Here is a 16,847-nt window from a genome sequence, read left to right on the forward strand (position 1 = left end):
CTAATGTAGATTTAATCATTTAATATTTGCATATTATCTGTCAGTACTTTCGCATCTTATGTACTTTGACAGAATAAGGCTCAGCTGTGAAGCACCTGACCGTGAACAATACAGAGTGTGCTTTTCTATTTCTGCAAGCCTCCGAGCTGCCTGGGAAAAAAAAAAAAAAATGCTTATTTGATAATGTTGAAGCATGTCAGCATGTGCATGTCTGAAATTCTAAGTATAGTCAAGAAATTATTCTTAAAATAAATTGACATTCATCACGATTTTGCCATGCTGTAGTTCTCTCTGGGCAATTGGGATCCATGCATAGCCAAGCTGCCCTTGTTGGGTGTTTGATCAAAACCTTTAACCCGCAATTGTTAACTTGTATTCTGTTTCAGCTGCAAATCATTTAGGAAAAAAACATCAGTTGTGCATCAGGTAGTTTTGTTGTCTCACAGCTTTCGGGAGTTTGGTTCAATCTTTTTTAAGTTCTGGTTCTGGTTTGAACTGCAATAGTTTGGCATCCCATCCAAGAGGTAACCCCATTTCTCATCCCATCTTTAGAGTAGTGTCTAAATCCACTGTGACCCTGACAAGGATGAAGTGGTTCCTAAACTGGTTACTATGCCCATAACTGAATGAATTTCTCCTGCTAATGCATGAGATTCAAAACATGGCACAAATTATAACTGAGCACAAAAAAAAAAAAAATTAAACCCAGAATTCAAGCTCTTGATTTGCCGATATCTCCTGGTCTCCTCCTCTGCACTTTGTGGCACTGAATTTGGATGTAGTTTGATGGGTCTTCCTTGAGCATCTTTTGGTGGAAGCGCTAGAAGAAACATTAAGACCTTTCTGAGTATCAGTCATAACGGACGTGGTGTTCTGAGTGGTGTATTCTGGGCTTTGACTTCTATAACAAATTGGTTTGGGGATCTTTGTAGGTGTCTTGTCAGGTCTGTTGTCCCGTCTTGGACGCATACAAGGTCTCAGCTTCAACTTATAGATGGAGGGCACCCTTTCTGGCTTTTTCAATGATCTCCTCTGATATGATGAAGAGACCTGCGGCTTCTCTTTGTTGCTAGTTTCAGAGTTGTTAGCTTCAGCAGTATTGGATGGTTCTGTAGATTCTTTTGAATCTATACTTGAACCTAGAGATGACCAGGAACTTGCCACAGAGGGTTTGAAAACATTTAGGTTTCTTGTGTTAGTCTGACTTTCTTGCTTGTTGCCTCTGAGATCTTTGGAGAAATTGTTCACCCAACTTTCAACAGATACTTTCTCAAGTGGTCTCCTCCCTTTTGAAAGCTCATCAATAACAGCTTCAAAATTAGCATCCCTTGTATTAGTTTGTCTAGAAGATGAACGGGATCCACCAGAGGATGTGTTGTGGATAGACGGTTGCCTGATCTTATGTGAAATCTCTGGAGAATTCATTAGGGTGTCAGGCTGACTACTGTCCTGCTCGTTCTCTGAATCACCACCATCAGAGTCCATGCCAAGCTGTTGTAGGTTAAACAGGATCTCTTCCTCAAGGCTCTGATACAGGATGGCCTCCTGAGCAGGACTGATAGGAGGAGGAGTAAAAAGATAGCTTCTCTTTGTATCTCTATTTTTGTTTTCTGCATTCACAACAGTAACAGGTTGAGACGGCTCCACTATGGTCCTGTTGAAGTCAGAATAGATGACAGAATTTAATACAGTGTGCTTTGGAAGTACCAAGTTATGCTTTCTGTCACCATGTGAAGACGATCTCTGTTGGCTGTTCTCATTTATTTGAAGTCTGGTAGGTGGGGATGGACTGTCTGATGATTGGCCTTTTTCATTTAATGCAAGGAGCCTAGTATGTCCATCCCCTGATATAACACCCATTAGCCCTTTTGTAGGAGAAAATGTCCGAATGAACCCCGGGCTCTTTCTGGCATTCCCACTGTCTTGAATGTCTTGTTGCCTTACCAAACCACTGTTGTTGGTTGCAAGACATTGAACCGGTGTAACGCTCTGCAATGGTCGAGCTGCCAATGAAGGTCCTAGCTTCTCTGGAACACTTTGTAAATCCTTGTTGTTCTTTGGTCCAGTTGTGGCATTTTGTCTCAGCTTTGATACAATCTGAGACTTAGTCAAATTCTGCCTAGGCTTGTTATCTCGCCCTTGCTGTGGTGGAGTAAAGGTTTGGCTGTAGACCTTCTGCAAGACCAAGGGTGTACTGGGGCGCTGAGTCTCTTGTGGTGGTGGGGTGGACTGGCGGGCTGGTCGGGGAAGACTACTGGTTACACGTGGAGACGGAGCCACCCTACTGGGTTCTCTGCCTGTTCTGCAAGTGGACTTCAGCATGTCCTTAATATCAGATTTGGTCTGTTGGGAAGGGACCCTTAGTCTGAAAGAAGAACCACAAAGCCAGATGAGGTAATGGATCTCTCAATTATATGGTAATATTATATCTCTACTGTATTTACAGACAGTCAGAGCTGTGCATATTAGCATGTGACTCAGTGTTTCTATTAGAAGATAGCAGCGTTCAAGCTGAAGCATATTTCATTCCGGGTCATTCAGATGAAGTGGACAATTAAAGATTTTAACTGTTAGAACTGGGTAAGCTGTAGCATAGAATTGAATCAGTGGAATTCAGGGATAGTTGCCATGGCAGATTTCCAACATTATACAACATAACAACTGTACAGACTGTAGGAACAAAATCCACTGTGTGTATTGTACATGTCATATACAATAGGCATATATACCAAACTAATCTTTTTATCTCCTTTTTGCCATTCATATGAATAAAAAGCCTTTAAACTGTTATTAAAATAAATCTTATCTGAAAGGTTGTTGAATTAGAAACACTTGTTGTCGTTGTTCTCTATAAATGGCCTAGTTTATATATCGATCAGTGCCTCTACACCGACATCTCTAAACCATAACGTCTGAATGTATTTAGGGTTTGAATTTGATTTATAATCACTGTCAAATAAAACAACGGTACAATGTAAGCTAAACTATGATAAAGTATTTAAACCTGAAAGCAAGTGGTGAAGCAGAAGCTGATTTTAGTTTATTGCAGTAATTAAATAGGCCGTCATTAGACATTCTCATTAAAAATGTGTATGAAATGACGGAACTGGTGCGATAACAATTATTTAAAACCATTACCCGTGTCATTTTGTTCCATTGTTTGTGCTCTTTGAGCTGTAATGTTGCTATGGGATAATTGTGATGCGATGGGAATTTGATACGAAATGAACGACGAGGTGATGGACGACTTCACTTGACATAGAACAGATGAACTGCGATTCAAAGCAGTGATAAATAATGTCTCCCTCACAGCATTACTTTCACACACAAACACACAGATTCCTGAAAAGTAGGCATATTTTTGTTGTTTAATTCATTACAAGCCAAGTCTGCAGGCCTAAATGAATTACTCTTTTTGAATTACAGCAGGGGGGCACGGTGGCTTCGCATTACACTTCCAGGGTTGGGGGTTCGATTCCCGCCTCCACCTTGTGTGTGTGGAGTTTGCATGTTCTCCCCGTGCCTCGGGGGTTTCCTCCGGGTACTCCGGTTTCCTCCCCCGGTCCAAAGACATGCGTGGTAGGTTGATTGGCATCTCTGGAAAAGTTGTCCGTAGTGTGTGATTGTGTGAGTGAATGAGAGTGTGTGTGTGTGTGTCCTGCGATGGGTTGGCACTCCGTCCAGGGTGTATCCTGCCTTGATGGCCGATGACGCCTGAGATAGGCACAGGCTCCCCGTGACCCGAGGTAGTTCGGATAAGCGGTAGAAAATGAGTGAGTGAGTGAGAGTGAATTACAGCATGTTTCAAAAAGTTTCATTCCTCTTACACTACAGAAATTAGCAAGTCTTTATACATCAAAGAATAGTGTTTTGTACTGTTTTCGGCATACTCTTTACAATTGGATCGACGCACACCTATTTTAATCCACTTATGTTGATGTTCCTGTGCAGGTTTTAAGGAAACATCTCTATCTTTTATCTTTTAAAGAAACAAATCTCTTATCTGTTTTAAGGAAACATGTCTATCTATGATATCTATATCATATTAGAGAGTATTAGAGTTTAGACTACTAAATTAAACACTTTGCTCCAATACTAAGCTTTAAAATCCTGACTAGCTGGATCATGTAAATTTAACCAGGACCCAGAAACACGACTGAAAATAATCATATACAAACTCCATCTTCCTGAAGATGTTCTGTAACCTGGCAGGAACCCTTGTGGATTCTAATTAACCTGCTGATTTAGTGCACTCATACTGTGTGTAATGTCTGTGGCATTCAATGACATTTAGTGATCGATTACTTTTTGCCGTGTTCCTTGGCCCCCTTGAAAGGCACTGGCATGCGTGTGTGGGAAAAAAACTCTGTGTACTCTGGTTGCAGTGATTAAGCGTATGATTCACTGGAAATTGTAAATTCACTTTTATAGAGTAGGCATGGGATGGTTTTTCCATTTATGTCTCTGAGTTACTTATTAACATGATATCTTAAGAATGAGCTAGACTGGATTACTGCAACGCACTGCTGGCAGGTCTACTTAGGAACGCAATCTGCCCTCTGCAAATGATCCAAAATGCAGCTGCACGGCTTGTTTTCAACCTGCCAAAGTTCTCGCATACCACCCCGCTGCTGCAATCCGTCCGGTAGCTGCCGGTAGCCACACGGTAACGACTTCCGGTAGCTGAACGCATCAGATTCAAAACACCGATGCTGGCCTACAAAGCCAAAAATGGATCAGCTCCCTCTTACCTCAAAGCCCTCATCACTCCTCGCACTGCACCCTGCACCCTCCGATCTACCAGCACTGCTCGACTGGTTCCACCATCTCTCAGGGTAAGAGGGAAGTATACTACAAGACTCTTCTCTGTTCTGGGACCAAGGTGATGGAACAAACTTCCCCTAGAAGTCCGGACAGCTGAGTCACATTGAAACACTTCAACTAGCACTTCTTTCCTTATCTTTTGCATTTAAAAAAAAAAAAAAAAAAAAAAAAACAACCTTTGACACTTTTTCATTGTAACTCTGAACAAACTCATGGTATCTTAAGTATGTAACTTAGTGAGCCAGCATTAATGATTCAATGTTAGAGATTTAGGCACTTATGTACATCGCTCTGGATAAGGGCGTCTGCCAAATGCTGTAAATGTAAATGTAAATGAGTGGCTGAATATTTGGAATATTTGGGATTGTATTGTCTACATTCTGGAACTGGAATGGAAACCCAAACAGGATCAAGGTTAACTGTAAAACAGTTGTTCTTCAGTAGCTTCCTTCCCGTTTGTCTTAGAGAAATGTTAGTCGGCTAGCTGTGATTTTTTTGCCATTGGTCTGTCCACATGTCCTTGTGTCTGTCCGAGAGTTCATGGAGACTTGGTGGTGGTGGTGGCGGTGGTGGTGGTGGTGGTGGCGGTGGAGGCATCGTATCCGGGTTTTGAGTTTGACTTGTTTGAGTATAATTAAATCATAATATATTTTCTTTTACTTAAATAATTAATGCATTTAACCCTGATAGAATACAACTTAAATATTCCAATCAAAATAAGTTCCTTTCCAAATGGCTACACTTCAGGATCCAAATGATTTGTAATCAGCAGCAATTAATGAATATTTTGTTTTATTTATGAATGAGAAAATGTGTATTTTTATTCACTTACCTTAACCTGAGCCCCGGCTCTGATCTCTGGATTCTGGTGGGACCAGAAGAAGTCCATATTACAGGATCGAGTGGGGACTGGGTTCGGCTTAGCACCAAAGAGATTTGAGACATAGCCTGGCCATCAGGCCCGCTTTGCCTGGCTTTGATCTCATGGACAGGAGTGCCAGGGCGCTGTGCCAGTTTATGGGCTAGCAAGAGAGCGAGAGAATCAAATGAGCTTTGGGTTATTCAATTCCTACAGCGCTACAATAAAGTGTAGGTTTAACAAGGGCTTTGTTTCAATGGTTCTGTGACAACTAAAAGACGCTTGTGCTATTTTTATGCTCGGATGACAACAAGCTACCACAGCATGCTTAGATTTGCGTGCAGCATGAACGCAATCAGATATATCTTGGTATTATCTCAGCATGCTCCACTCACATAATAGAGTTTATCCAGAGAGTAAAAAGTGCAATTCGGTGTCCCACCAGGTTCTATTCTTGGGCCATTTTATAGTTCACCCCATGTTATTCTCAAACATAGTACCGGTTGATGATTTTCTCAATTGAATTTAGTGGCACGGCTGCGTAAATTGTAAGACTGCAAAAGTCATAAAACTTAAAAGACCAGAATTTGTCTTCTTCTAAATTCTGATGGGAAAAAAAACATCTGGATACTAATACTACCTACAGCAAAGTTTCTGCCTATGTGTATCTTTAAGGAGGTTTCAGCTAGCTCATAATAGGGATGATAACGATAAAACTTTAATACTGATCGTAACTTTTGACATTATGGTTGTCAAATCCTGGACAATTACACCATTTGTCTTTTTTATTTCCTTTAAAGCAGCATTCTGCAATACAAATAAAACTTTCAATTTATTACCTTTTACTGCCTGATTCACTTGTTAATCAAATGATTTTCATTTAAACCCTAATTTAAGGCTCGTCTTAAGCAAAAAGGACATTTTTCTGCTGTCTGTAAGTATTCTGTTCTGTTCCTCTAAACATCTCCGGTAAGAGAGACTGCACTTCACTTTGGGGCTCTCATGTGGGAATTTGTTGCGCTTATGAAACTGTTGTTGACCTTTACCCTTGCTTTTTTTTTTTTTTTGCTCTCGCTTGACTGAAATATCTGTGTTCTGTGAATGTTTTACCTTTAAAACTCTTAATTAAATTGTGTTATTGAGGTCCTTGCTTCGAGTACAGTATCAGAATGTTCTGTTCCTGAAACTAATACTCACCCTAAGTGTTTTATGAGGCTTGAACAAAATTTCAGAGCTATTTTCACACCTAGATATGATTCCTGAAAATGGGCAAGCTCACAACGAGAAACATTAAAGACGTTAACAGAGGATTTGATGACAGATGACAGATTTAACTTCCAATTAGAGGGATGTACTGTTACTAGTAGCTCAACAGTGAAAGACCTGGGTGTTATATTAGACAGCAACTTGTCCTTTGAAAATCATGTCTCCCAAACCACAAAAACAGCCTTCTTTCACCTTAGAAATATTGCTAAGCTGAGAAACATCCTGTCTGTCACTGATGCTGAGAAGCTAGTTCACGCTTTCATGACCTCTAGACTGGACTATTGTAATGCATTACTAGGTGGTTGTCCTGCATCTTTAATAAATAGGCTACAGTTACTCCAAAATGCAGCTGCCAGAGTTCTCACTAGGACAAGAAAGTATGACCATATAACCCCAATTTTATCATCTCTACATTGTCTACCTGTTAAGTTTAGAATTGATTACAAACTGCTGCTACTACTGTAACATACAAGGCTCTTAACGGTTTAGCTCCCACATATCTAACTAATCTTCTAACACGTTACAATCCTTCACGCTCTCTGAGATCACAAAACTCAGGATTTCTGGTAGTTCCCAGAATATCTAAGTCTACTAAAGGCAGTAGAGCGTTTTCTTATTTAGCTCCCAAACTCTGGAATAGTCTTCCTGATAGTGTTCGGGGCTCAGACACACTTTCTCAGTTTAAATGTAGATTAAAAACTCATCTCTTTAGTCAGGCGTACACATAACACATCCCATTATATTGTGCACTATTACACTAGACCTGCACATTTTTATGAACAGCAGATATGTTAATCCCTCTGCACTGCTCTTCTCTTTTTCTACCCATGCCGAGACACCCAGACATTGTACCAGCTCCGATCGTCTTCCTTGTGATGAAGTTTTTGGACCTCCACTGAGATGAGCACGACTCTGTGAGAATCCTGAGACATCTACAGATCTACCAGCTTCAGTTGGACTCTGATACTAAGAGGAGATCTGAACTCCATGTGATCCCTACACCAATACAACACTTGTCTGACTGTATATTTGTAATCACACCATCTAGTGTCACCCATATGAGGATGGGTTCCCCTTTGAGTCTGGTTCCTCTCAAGGTTTCTTCCTTTACCAATTTAAGAGAGTTTTTCCTTGCCACTGCTGCCCGAGTCACCTCAGACTTGCTCATTGGGGATAAATACAAATACATACATACATACATACATACATACATACATACATACATACATACACACTGTGAACTATATATATTTTGAATTTTTATTATATTAATTCTTTATACTACTCCTTATGTTTATCTTCTGTTCTATGTTTATGTTCTGTAAAGCTGCTTTGAGACAATGTCCATTGTAAAAAGCGCTATACAAATAAACTTGAATTGAATTGAATAGATGAAAAAAATAAAGGAAAAACTACATGTAATCATATGCTGTGATTTTGTTTTCCACGGTTAATGAAAAACAAACATGTTTATGTTTTTAAGCACTTTCAGGGAAGCAATTACATGTGCTTGTATGAATAAATTGCGTCCGTGTTGAGTGGCTGACTGCTCTTTAGATGGGGGGCATAAAAATAATCAAAAATGGAAATGAAAATGAAATCCTTCTGTTCATAAATACAACACAAAGTTGAAATGACATATCCTGACTGTTGAAATGCAAGAATTGATGTAATAATTTTTAGAATGCTGGTAGCTGATTGTGTGTGCACGTGTGTATATATACACACTTACAAAGAGATGTGCAGCGGCAGGGGTCATGTTTGTCCAGATAGTGCTCCAGGGTGTCCCATCCACCACCCACTCTCACCATCACATGATTCCTTAAGATCTACACACACACACACACACACACACACACACACACACACACACACACTGTTTAACAAAACTCATATGCCATAAGCTCACTGACAGTGAAAGAATGTCAGAGTGTATGAGCTTTATCTCTTATCATTTGTCAGCCTGTGACACAGCACAGCAAAAACACATGTCGTTATTGATGAGAGAGGAAGATGGGGAGAGAGAGAGAGAGAGAGAGAGAGAGAGAGAGAGAAAGCAAGAAAAGACAGTGAGGTTAATTTACTCGCACAAATATGATGGTGTTGGAGTCTCCGACTCTATATTTGCCCTCTGATATCTTCACCATGGGAAACTGACTGGGACAAGTGCAGCGACTTATCAGATATTGAACCTGTACACATAAGTGGTGAAAACACACACACACACACACACATACAGTTTCAATCAGTCTCTTTCACCATATCTCACCCGCACAATTCACTACAGCTTGCCTTAGCTCTTTATCCTCCTGTTCAATAAATAATAAAGGTGTTAACAGGATGCGTTAAGAGTCAACAGCAAGTGATCCTTCAAAGCATGTTGCTCTTAATAGGAGGTCCAGTCTGCTTTTCTCGACTATTAATCTTTACCGACAGAATGTAAACCTGCCTCTAGAGAAATTGATGTTTCTGATTGAGGTTAGGACAAGGTTATGCGTCATCTCTGTACATATTTTACAAGCCAGCTAACCATTTATAATAGAGTCTGTGTCAGTGCAAAGGACAGAATGTAGCTTCTGTGTCATTAAATCACTTCATTACTTTAAAATGATATGTAAATGTAGAATGATCTGGGAGAAAGGCTAGGAACACCACCTACTCCTTCCTGTAAAGATGGGAGTGATATGGAAACTGTATATTGGTGAATAAACTGGAGACAGCTTGAGACAGAAATCCAATAAACAAATAAATACATACATACATACTAATGCTCATGTATAATTCGTCTGAGAAGCAAAATTATGAGATAAATATCAAACCTTTAGGTCTGATTTTCTGTTATCATTCACTGCAATTATTTACCCAGACATCAGTGTTCATCGGTTTGTTGGCTGAATCTAATTTTGGAGCAGTCATTTAGTCTACAACATACTATATATCTATCTACAATGACCACGTAAGTCAATTCACCTGGAAATGTACCTACATTACACCTTAGCTTTGTAGGAACATAGAGTTCACTAGCTGATTGGTGTTCTAGATGAAATTGAATTTAATCTATGGGGCAGATCAAAAGTCAGTCACCATCTCATCAAGGTTCTCTGTGTTTATCAAGCATCTCTTGACCACAGACTCCATTTTCTCCTCACGAATCTCCTCCTCGATCTCCTCCTCCAGCTGAATAAGGACGGGCGCGGACATGCCGAAACGAGAGGCCCGTCGGGCCACCTCGAGCAGGCAGAGCACCACGTTTTTCTCGTTCTTTCGAAGGACAAGGTCGTCTGTCTCGAACATCAGAACGTCTGCAGGAGGAGGGAGGACAGCAGTGATGTGAAAATGCTGAGAGAGCATAGTTCTATTGCATAGAATAGCTCATCAGCTGCATGTTTTTGTTTTAGTTTCAACATTGCGCTTGTCTTAAGAAGTCTTAAATGTATATACTTCAGTGAAAATTGGGTTTATTTTGGGTTTACTTCTGCTTTGCACTAAGTTCTGGAGACAAGACATTTTCCCACTACATAACAACAGAATAAACAAGGACTAAATAATAATAATAGAATTTCACAGGAATATGGACTAAATTAAGAAAATATAATCCACAGTAACATTCACAAGGACAGGAGGTCTAGCTTTCCAGTGCACTAAGCACCAAGACGTTTTCCAAGTCGACTTGCTATAGGCTACTATGTAGTAACAATCGCTAGGCAATGCTACCAAATGGAAGGTTGTGAGTTTGAATCCCAGGTCCACCAAGCTGCCACTGCTGGACCCCTGAGCAAGGCCCTTAGTTGTATAAAAAAAAAAGAGAGAGAGAGATAATGTAAGTCGCTCTGGATAAGGGTGTATTCCAAATGCTGTAAATGTAACATGCATTTGTGGCTAAATAACATAAGCCTATCAGCTTGTTTTGAGTTTTTCACATTCAAAGCCAAGCTTTGGTCTGAAATGAGAGCCTTTTTAACAACAACAATAATACAGATATGAGAGGAATTTAATAGAAGATTGTTCAGTTCTAACAGTGCACAGCAACGTTGTGCCCCACAGTTCGAGCGAATGTCGCCCTCTGGTGGCACAACAGAGTAATAACGCTTTTCAGATATAATACACAAGAATTAAACGAAAGGTTTCTGAGTTTGTGTCAGAGTGTTTTCATTAAAAAAGAAGCCATGACATGATTTTATATCAATATTTTTATGTGAGTGGTGTATTTGGTCGACAGACATGAACACAACAAACAGCGAAGCTAGCTAGCTAACTTTGCATCATTAACTCACTTCTGTAAAATGTCTTCTGAACTGTAGTAACCAAACTATAAAAACTAAATGAATATGCTTGTATTCCACTCTTTCTCTCCCCCACACGACCACTATGTTTTCTGAAACTTAGCTCCTTTTGTTAAAGGTATTAACGTCTCCCACTTCACAGTCAATGGCATATACTGTATTGAGCTTGTCTCTTAATATACACTTCTTTAACTTGAACTTTATTTAGATAGTGTAATTCTGCAATCATACAATCATGTGAAGTAGCACAAGGCATATAATGTAGTAAGATAAAAGTGACTTTGTCAGGTTTGAGTGAGATCAGAGAAGTCAACAGAGAATGGCTAGAGATCACTGGACGTCTATAGGAACCAAAACAACCACTTTTTACAACCATAGCAAGTGGAAAAGCATCTCAAAATACTCCTTGATGTGGATGAGGTACATCAGCAGAAGGCCACATCAGGCTTCACGTCTTTCAGCCAAGAACAGTTGACAGTTGAAGAATGAAATAACATTGTCTTCCCCCAACTGTCCAGTTATTGTGGCCAGTCTGTTTACATTGTACCTACTCACTCCAGTTTTCAGGCAGCAGTGGAAACCAATGTGGGTTTTCTTTTATAAACTTTATATACCTCACTAATTAGAGTGGAAACCCATTTTAAAATGTTTTTCCTCAAGAATGCATAGATAGATAGATCGATCGATAGATAGATAGATAGATAGATAGATAGATAGATAGATAGATAGATAGATGGGATGCAATAAAATAGATGTACGTAGATAGATAGATAGATAGATAGATAGATAGATAGATAGATAGATAGATAGATAGATAGGACACAATAAGATAGATGTACGTAGGTAGATAGATAGATAGGTAGATGGAGAGACAATAAGATAGATAGATAGATAGATAGATAGATAGATAGATAGATAGATAGATAGATAGATGGGACGCAATAAGATAGATAGATAGATAGATAGATAGATAGATAGATAGATAGGACGCAATAAGATAGATAGATAGATAGATAGATAGATAGATAGATAGATAGATAGATAGATAGATAGATAGATAGATAGATAGGACACAATAAGATAGATAGATAGATAGATAGATAGATAGATATTATTCATATATTCACTATTTTAGAGACTCTAAATTATTGAAGTGATTAAACAATAGAGCATTACAGCTGTTCTGTAAATTTCTTTCTCTAGCAAAACACATTCACCATGAAATATATTTGGTATTATTGTACTTTAAAAATTTGATTGTTGTTGTTTATAGCACATGCTTTTTTCCCTCATCTCTCTCTTCCTCCCGGTCTCTCCATCTCATCCTTTACCAATCTTTACCTTTGATGCGCATTTCATTCCGACACCAGTTGATGAAGTTGGACACATTATCCCTGGCCAGAAAGGTTGCAGGTTGAGCCGAGCTCATGTAAGTCACCCCGGAGGAGGGCAGGTGCGCGCACTCACGGCCGTGTTGGTGCCGAAACTCGTCGGCGGCGCGCGTTACGTTATTGGCGTGAGCGCAGAGGAGCGCGCCCGTCTCCAGCGCCTGCACCATGTTATTCACCGTAATGTCCACGCCGTACAAGTCCTTCAGCCACTCGGCCAGGTCTTCCTTCATCGCGTAGAGGTATTCCTCACAGGACCTAAAAGGTCTGATGCTCTGCGTCGACGCGTGCTCAATTCCAGACATGGCAAGAACAAAAGCGCATTGATAAACCACGTCTAAATAATGGATTGAATCTCATTCATAACTGTGACTGATAGTTCTCATTAAATCTACAAACTTTTACACAAACACTTCTAGTAACCAGTGACATTGGAAAGTTGCTGCTGGTTTTATTTAGACAGGTTGCCCTTGGTGACCAGACCAAACATTCCCTTTAACCATTTCAACACCACAACCACAGAAACTCCTCTTTTCTTTACACTAATAAAAAAAAAGCAAGAAATCTAGAAACAGGACTTTAAATAAAACATGCCTACAGCTGAATAGGATATTTCCCTTATAATAAAAATTAAATAAACAAACAAAAAAAGTAGGCTTGGACTTGCTCTCTTAGTAGCCGGTTTCCACTTGCTTATAACATTCTCATTGCAAGACTGAAATGAAATTTTAAACTGAATGGACACTTGCATGTCAGTGATATTGCTAAATAAATAAAGACAGCAGGATTACGTTTAAGAATAATCCATGATTTTCCCTTCCTGGGCCAAATTAAAGTATTACAACATAGTGCAATGTCAGAAATGTCACATGGTAAAATATAATAGTTCTTAAATGAATTAAATTATAGTGTTTAAATTTGTATATAACAATATAACAGCTCAAACATTGAAGAAAATTGTAGTATAAATCTCCATAGTGCACATTTATATGTAGTCAGTTAAACAGGCAGAATATTAGATTGTATACAACATAACAGCCTGCAATTATTCTGATTATTACACAAGGTTGCTATCTATTCTTGTTTTTTGCTTTTTTCCCAGAGTGCTCCCGTCTCTTGAATTTATTCTTTTCACGTCTCTGACCATCACCTCCTTCACTACGGCGAGTGAAAGATGGCATGGGAGGTTCGATCTCTCCGGGTCGACCTCCTCTATCTGGCACGCTACCCATCAGCATCTTAATGGTGGCAAAAAAGAAAAAAAAAAAACCAACAACATGAAAACCGGTTGGTCAGTTAACTAAGAATGTCCAATATGCAATAAATGTTACGTGTGAATATTGTGGTTTTGTAAGTACTGCACCTTGTGAATGGCTGTTGATGGTCCTGCAGTCACGGGCAGAATGCAAGACTGATCTTCTCGAGCTGCTAGTAACAGCGCAATGGAAAAAGAAGACTCGAGCGACAGTGGAAACATGGGTATAGTGGACATCAGAGCACTGCGCTCCTAAAGAGGAAAACCAGAAAAGTTCCCAGAAATTCAGAAATTTCTATAAAGCTGCTTTGTGGTCATTTCTGTTACTGTTAAATGTGCTGTACTAATGACTCTGAGCACTAAAGCACTGGGATGGAAATTCATGTCTGGAAAATGGACAAAATTTGGTACTTGGTACGCTTGAAGGGTTCTTGAAGGAACCACAAAATAATGAGTTCCTAATAAAGAGAAACAAAGTGTTGTAGGGTTCTATATACATCCTGTGAGAGTTGCTTCCTTGGTGTCTGTATGGTATAGCATATCGATTATATGATATGATGATGGACAAGTTATAATAATTGCATACTGTACTCTTTGAAAAAGAATGGTTCCTTAAAGTTTCTTTTGATAGTTAGTTTATTTTTTATTAAAGGCTTCTTCTCAGAACCCTCAGATGGAAGACAGAAGAAGTCACCAAGCGCATCACCTTCAGCAAACCCATTATAATAATCTATAATAATCTAAAATGTCAGCATTACTACATAAAAGAAAACAAAGCGACATGATGCAAAATAAGGTTTGTGAGAATTTAAAAGCAACAGGTGGCTGTTTGTTAGTCTACCTTTCCTCGCTCTCCCCATGCAAACGACTGGAGTGTGACGTGGAAGCGTTTGATCATCATCTGCCGACGGGACTTGTAGTCCTTGCAGAGAGCTTGGTTAATCTGATTCAGAGCGCTCTGAAAACAAACGAGTAGTAAAAACATAAAAGCAGAGCAATCATGTAGCAATCGGATCATGTTGCAGAAACAATACGTACCCATTGTGTAGAATTCAGATTTGTCTTTAGCAACGGCTTTTGCACTTCACCCTCTGGGAGCGACGCTAGTTGTAACTCCACCTGAATCAGTGAAGATTTTATTGATTACAACGTTTATCGTTAAAGCCTGTATGCTTCTGTAGGACTTTTCTTCTTACCTGTGAGTAGACATCACTGAACTGTGAGGCTGGATCCATATCCAGGGCCTTAAACAGCGCTGACAATTCCTTCATTACTTCTTTGTCATCTAACGGAGTCTCATTGTCAGTATCTGTAATCGATTTTCTCCGTCGTTGCTCTTTGCCTGACTCACTCAGAGGCTCAGAGTCTTCCGGATTGCACTCTTTGTACTTCAGCATATGTGCTGCTTGTAACTCGGACACAAGGAACTCTGCAAAAACCAAATTCAGCTTTTTTTATGTTCAGCTTGAACATAAAAACAGTGCGATGTACAATACATGAATGCAGGTCTTATCTGGTCGCCTAAAAAAAGTGGAGTCTCATAAATGATTATAGTTTACCTGTTATCCTTTTGAGATGAACGGGGGTCAGAGTCTCTGCGCTGAGCGTGTCATAAGGGTACACGGTGACTTTCAAGATCTCTTTCAGTTCCCCAGCCAGAACCGTGCCACTGTTTCCTAGTAAAATGTGCAGGGACATGTTTTTTGCAGAAACACCATCACATTAATGCAATACTAATTCAGATATATCGATACAACCAATCGTTCATTCTTTACCCGCTTCATTCTGGTTAGATTCATGGTAGATCCAGAGTCTACCACAGAAAGACTGGATGTGATGCCAAGCATGAGTTTCCAGTCCATTTGTCATATATCATTTGACAAAAAGTGTGTTTACAACTGGCCATCATATTCATTTGTGCTTGTTAAATATCCCATTACAGATTTAGGTCTATGGTTAATGACTGTCTTTAGTTTTGCATGATATTTCTGTGTTGGTGTGGATTTCCTCATGGTTTAGCCGTCTCCTGCCGATGCCTAAGAAGATGCTGTTAGGCGGACTGGCTAAAATATGTACTTAGTAAGTAAAGCTACTAGAACTGGATGTTTCGATCCCTTTAATAGGAAACTCTTGATAGATGCAGTCTGTATGGATTGGTGAAAAACCACTATAGGATAGGAAAGGGTGTGCTAAAGTTCTCATCTTAATATATACTTTTTTTTTTCATTTTATCATAGGGAATCATTTGTTTGAATATTTTTTTTTATATACCTCCAAGTTCTGGACAGCTTTTTCTCAGCTCCATCACCAACCAGGAAATCAGTGGACATGGAAGTTCATCACATTCACACCGTGTCATACAGAGATTACTGTCATATCTGTAAAATATTAATATAGATTCAGACAAACATGACGTTACAAATTTAAGTTAGGTTTTCAAGTATAACACAGCAAAGTGTAGATGTTTATTGATTTACCTGAGGGCTTTAAGAGCCGATACTGTCCACGTCTCTCGCTCCATTCCAAAAACACGTGAAAATTATATTATTATTTCCATGTATTGAGAATTTACAGCGAGTTGTATGTTACTTCCTGGTCCAGTCAGATTGTATACACTCGAGTTACGTTCCAAGCCAAGGGACTTTTATTCTATAATCAGGGAACTGTTTGTATTATTTTTTAGTTTTCTTTTGTTTTTGTTGTTTTAGTTTGTTTGTTCTGTCTGCACTACAAATTATTATTATTATTATTATTATTATTATTATTATTATTATTACTATTATACGCTAACATCTTTCCAACCGTCTGTTTATTTTTAGCAGGAAGTAAAACGATATGAAAGTAAAATTCGACCGTCAACAGTAAAGAGGATGTCCAACCGCTTTCAAAATATTAAAACAACCAATCATAACAGGAATTTTTAAGACTGACATTTAATCTAGCCAATCAGAGGCTGAATTGAGAACCGCTCG

General features: G+C 39.2%; 3 protein-coding genes across 6 annotated transcripts in view; 1 reads left to right on the plus strand and 2 right to left on the minus strand.

Moving 5' to 3' along the window:
* Nucleotides 1–699: 699 nt before the first annotated feature.
* LOC132841145 (GAS2-like protein 2A) lies at nucleotides 700–12,995 on the minus strand. Its single transcript, XM_060863359.1, has 6 exons — nucleotides 12,574–12,995; nucleotides 10,034–10,251; nucleotides 9,034–9,141; nucleotides 8,682–8,778; nucleotides 5,657–5,846; nucleotides 700–2,365 (listed from the first exon to the last, which is right to left on the minus strand). Exons 1-6 carry the CDS (start codon nucleotides 12,923–12,925, stop codon nucleotides 700–702), a joined length of 2,631 nt encoding a protein of 876 aa, XP_060719342.1. The 5' UTR covers nucleotides 12,926–12,995.
* Nucleotides 12,996–13,046: 51 nt separating this feature from the next.
* On the minus strand, nucleotides 13,047–16,506 carry im:7138535 (uncharacterized protein LOC797998 homolog). The gene is made up of 8 exons (XM_060863360.1): nucleotides 16,353–16,506; nucleotides 16,147–16,253; nucleotides 15,435–15,551; nucleotides 15,072–15,304; nucleotides 14,914–14,994; nucleotides 14,717–14,833; nucleotides 13,984–14,127; nucleotides 13,047–13,858 (listed from the first exon to the last, which is right to left on the minus strand). Exons 1-8 carry the CDS (start codon nucleotides 16,394–16,396, stop codon nucleotides 13,691–13,693), a joined length of 1,011 nt encoding a protein of 336 aa, XP_060719343.1. The 5' UTR covers nucleotides 16,397–16,506; the 3' UTR covers nucleotides 13,047–13,690.
* A 288-nt stretch (nucleotides 16,507–16,794) lies between these two features.
* The window catches only part of hnrnpul1l (heterogeneous nuclear ribonucleoprotein U-like 1 like), a 10,730-nt gene continuing 10,677 nt past the window's right edge, over nucleotides 16,795–16,847 (plus strand). For all 4 annotated transcript variants that reach the window (XM_060863355.1, XM_060863356.1, XM_060863357.1 and 1 more), the window contains exon 1: nucleotides 16,795–16,847. This exon is cut by the window's right edge and continues 103 nt beyond it. The gene's annotated coding sequence lies outside the window, so the exon portion shown is untranslated.

The sequence above is a fragment of the Tachysurus vachellii genome, chromosome 26 (assembly GCF_030014155.1).
Source record: "Tachysurus vachellii isolate PV-2020 chromosome 26, HZAU_Pvac_v1, whole genome shotgun sequence".
Lineage (NCBI taxonomy): Eukaryota > Metazoa > Chordata > Actinopteri > Siluriformes > Bagridae > Tachysurus > Tachysurus vachellii.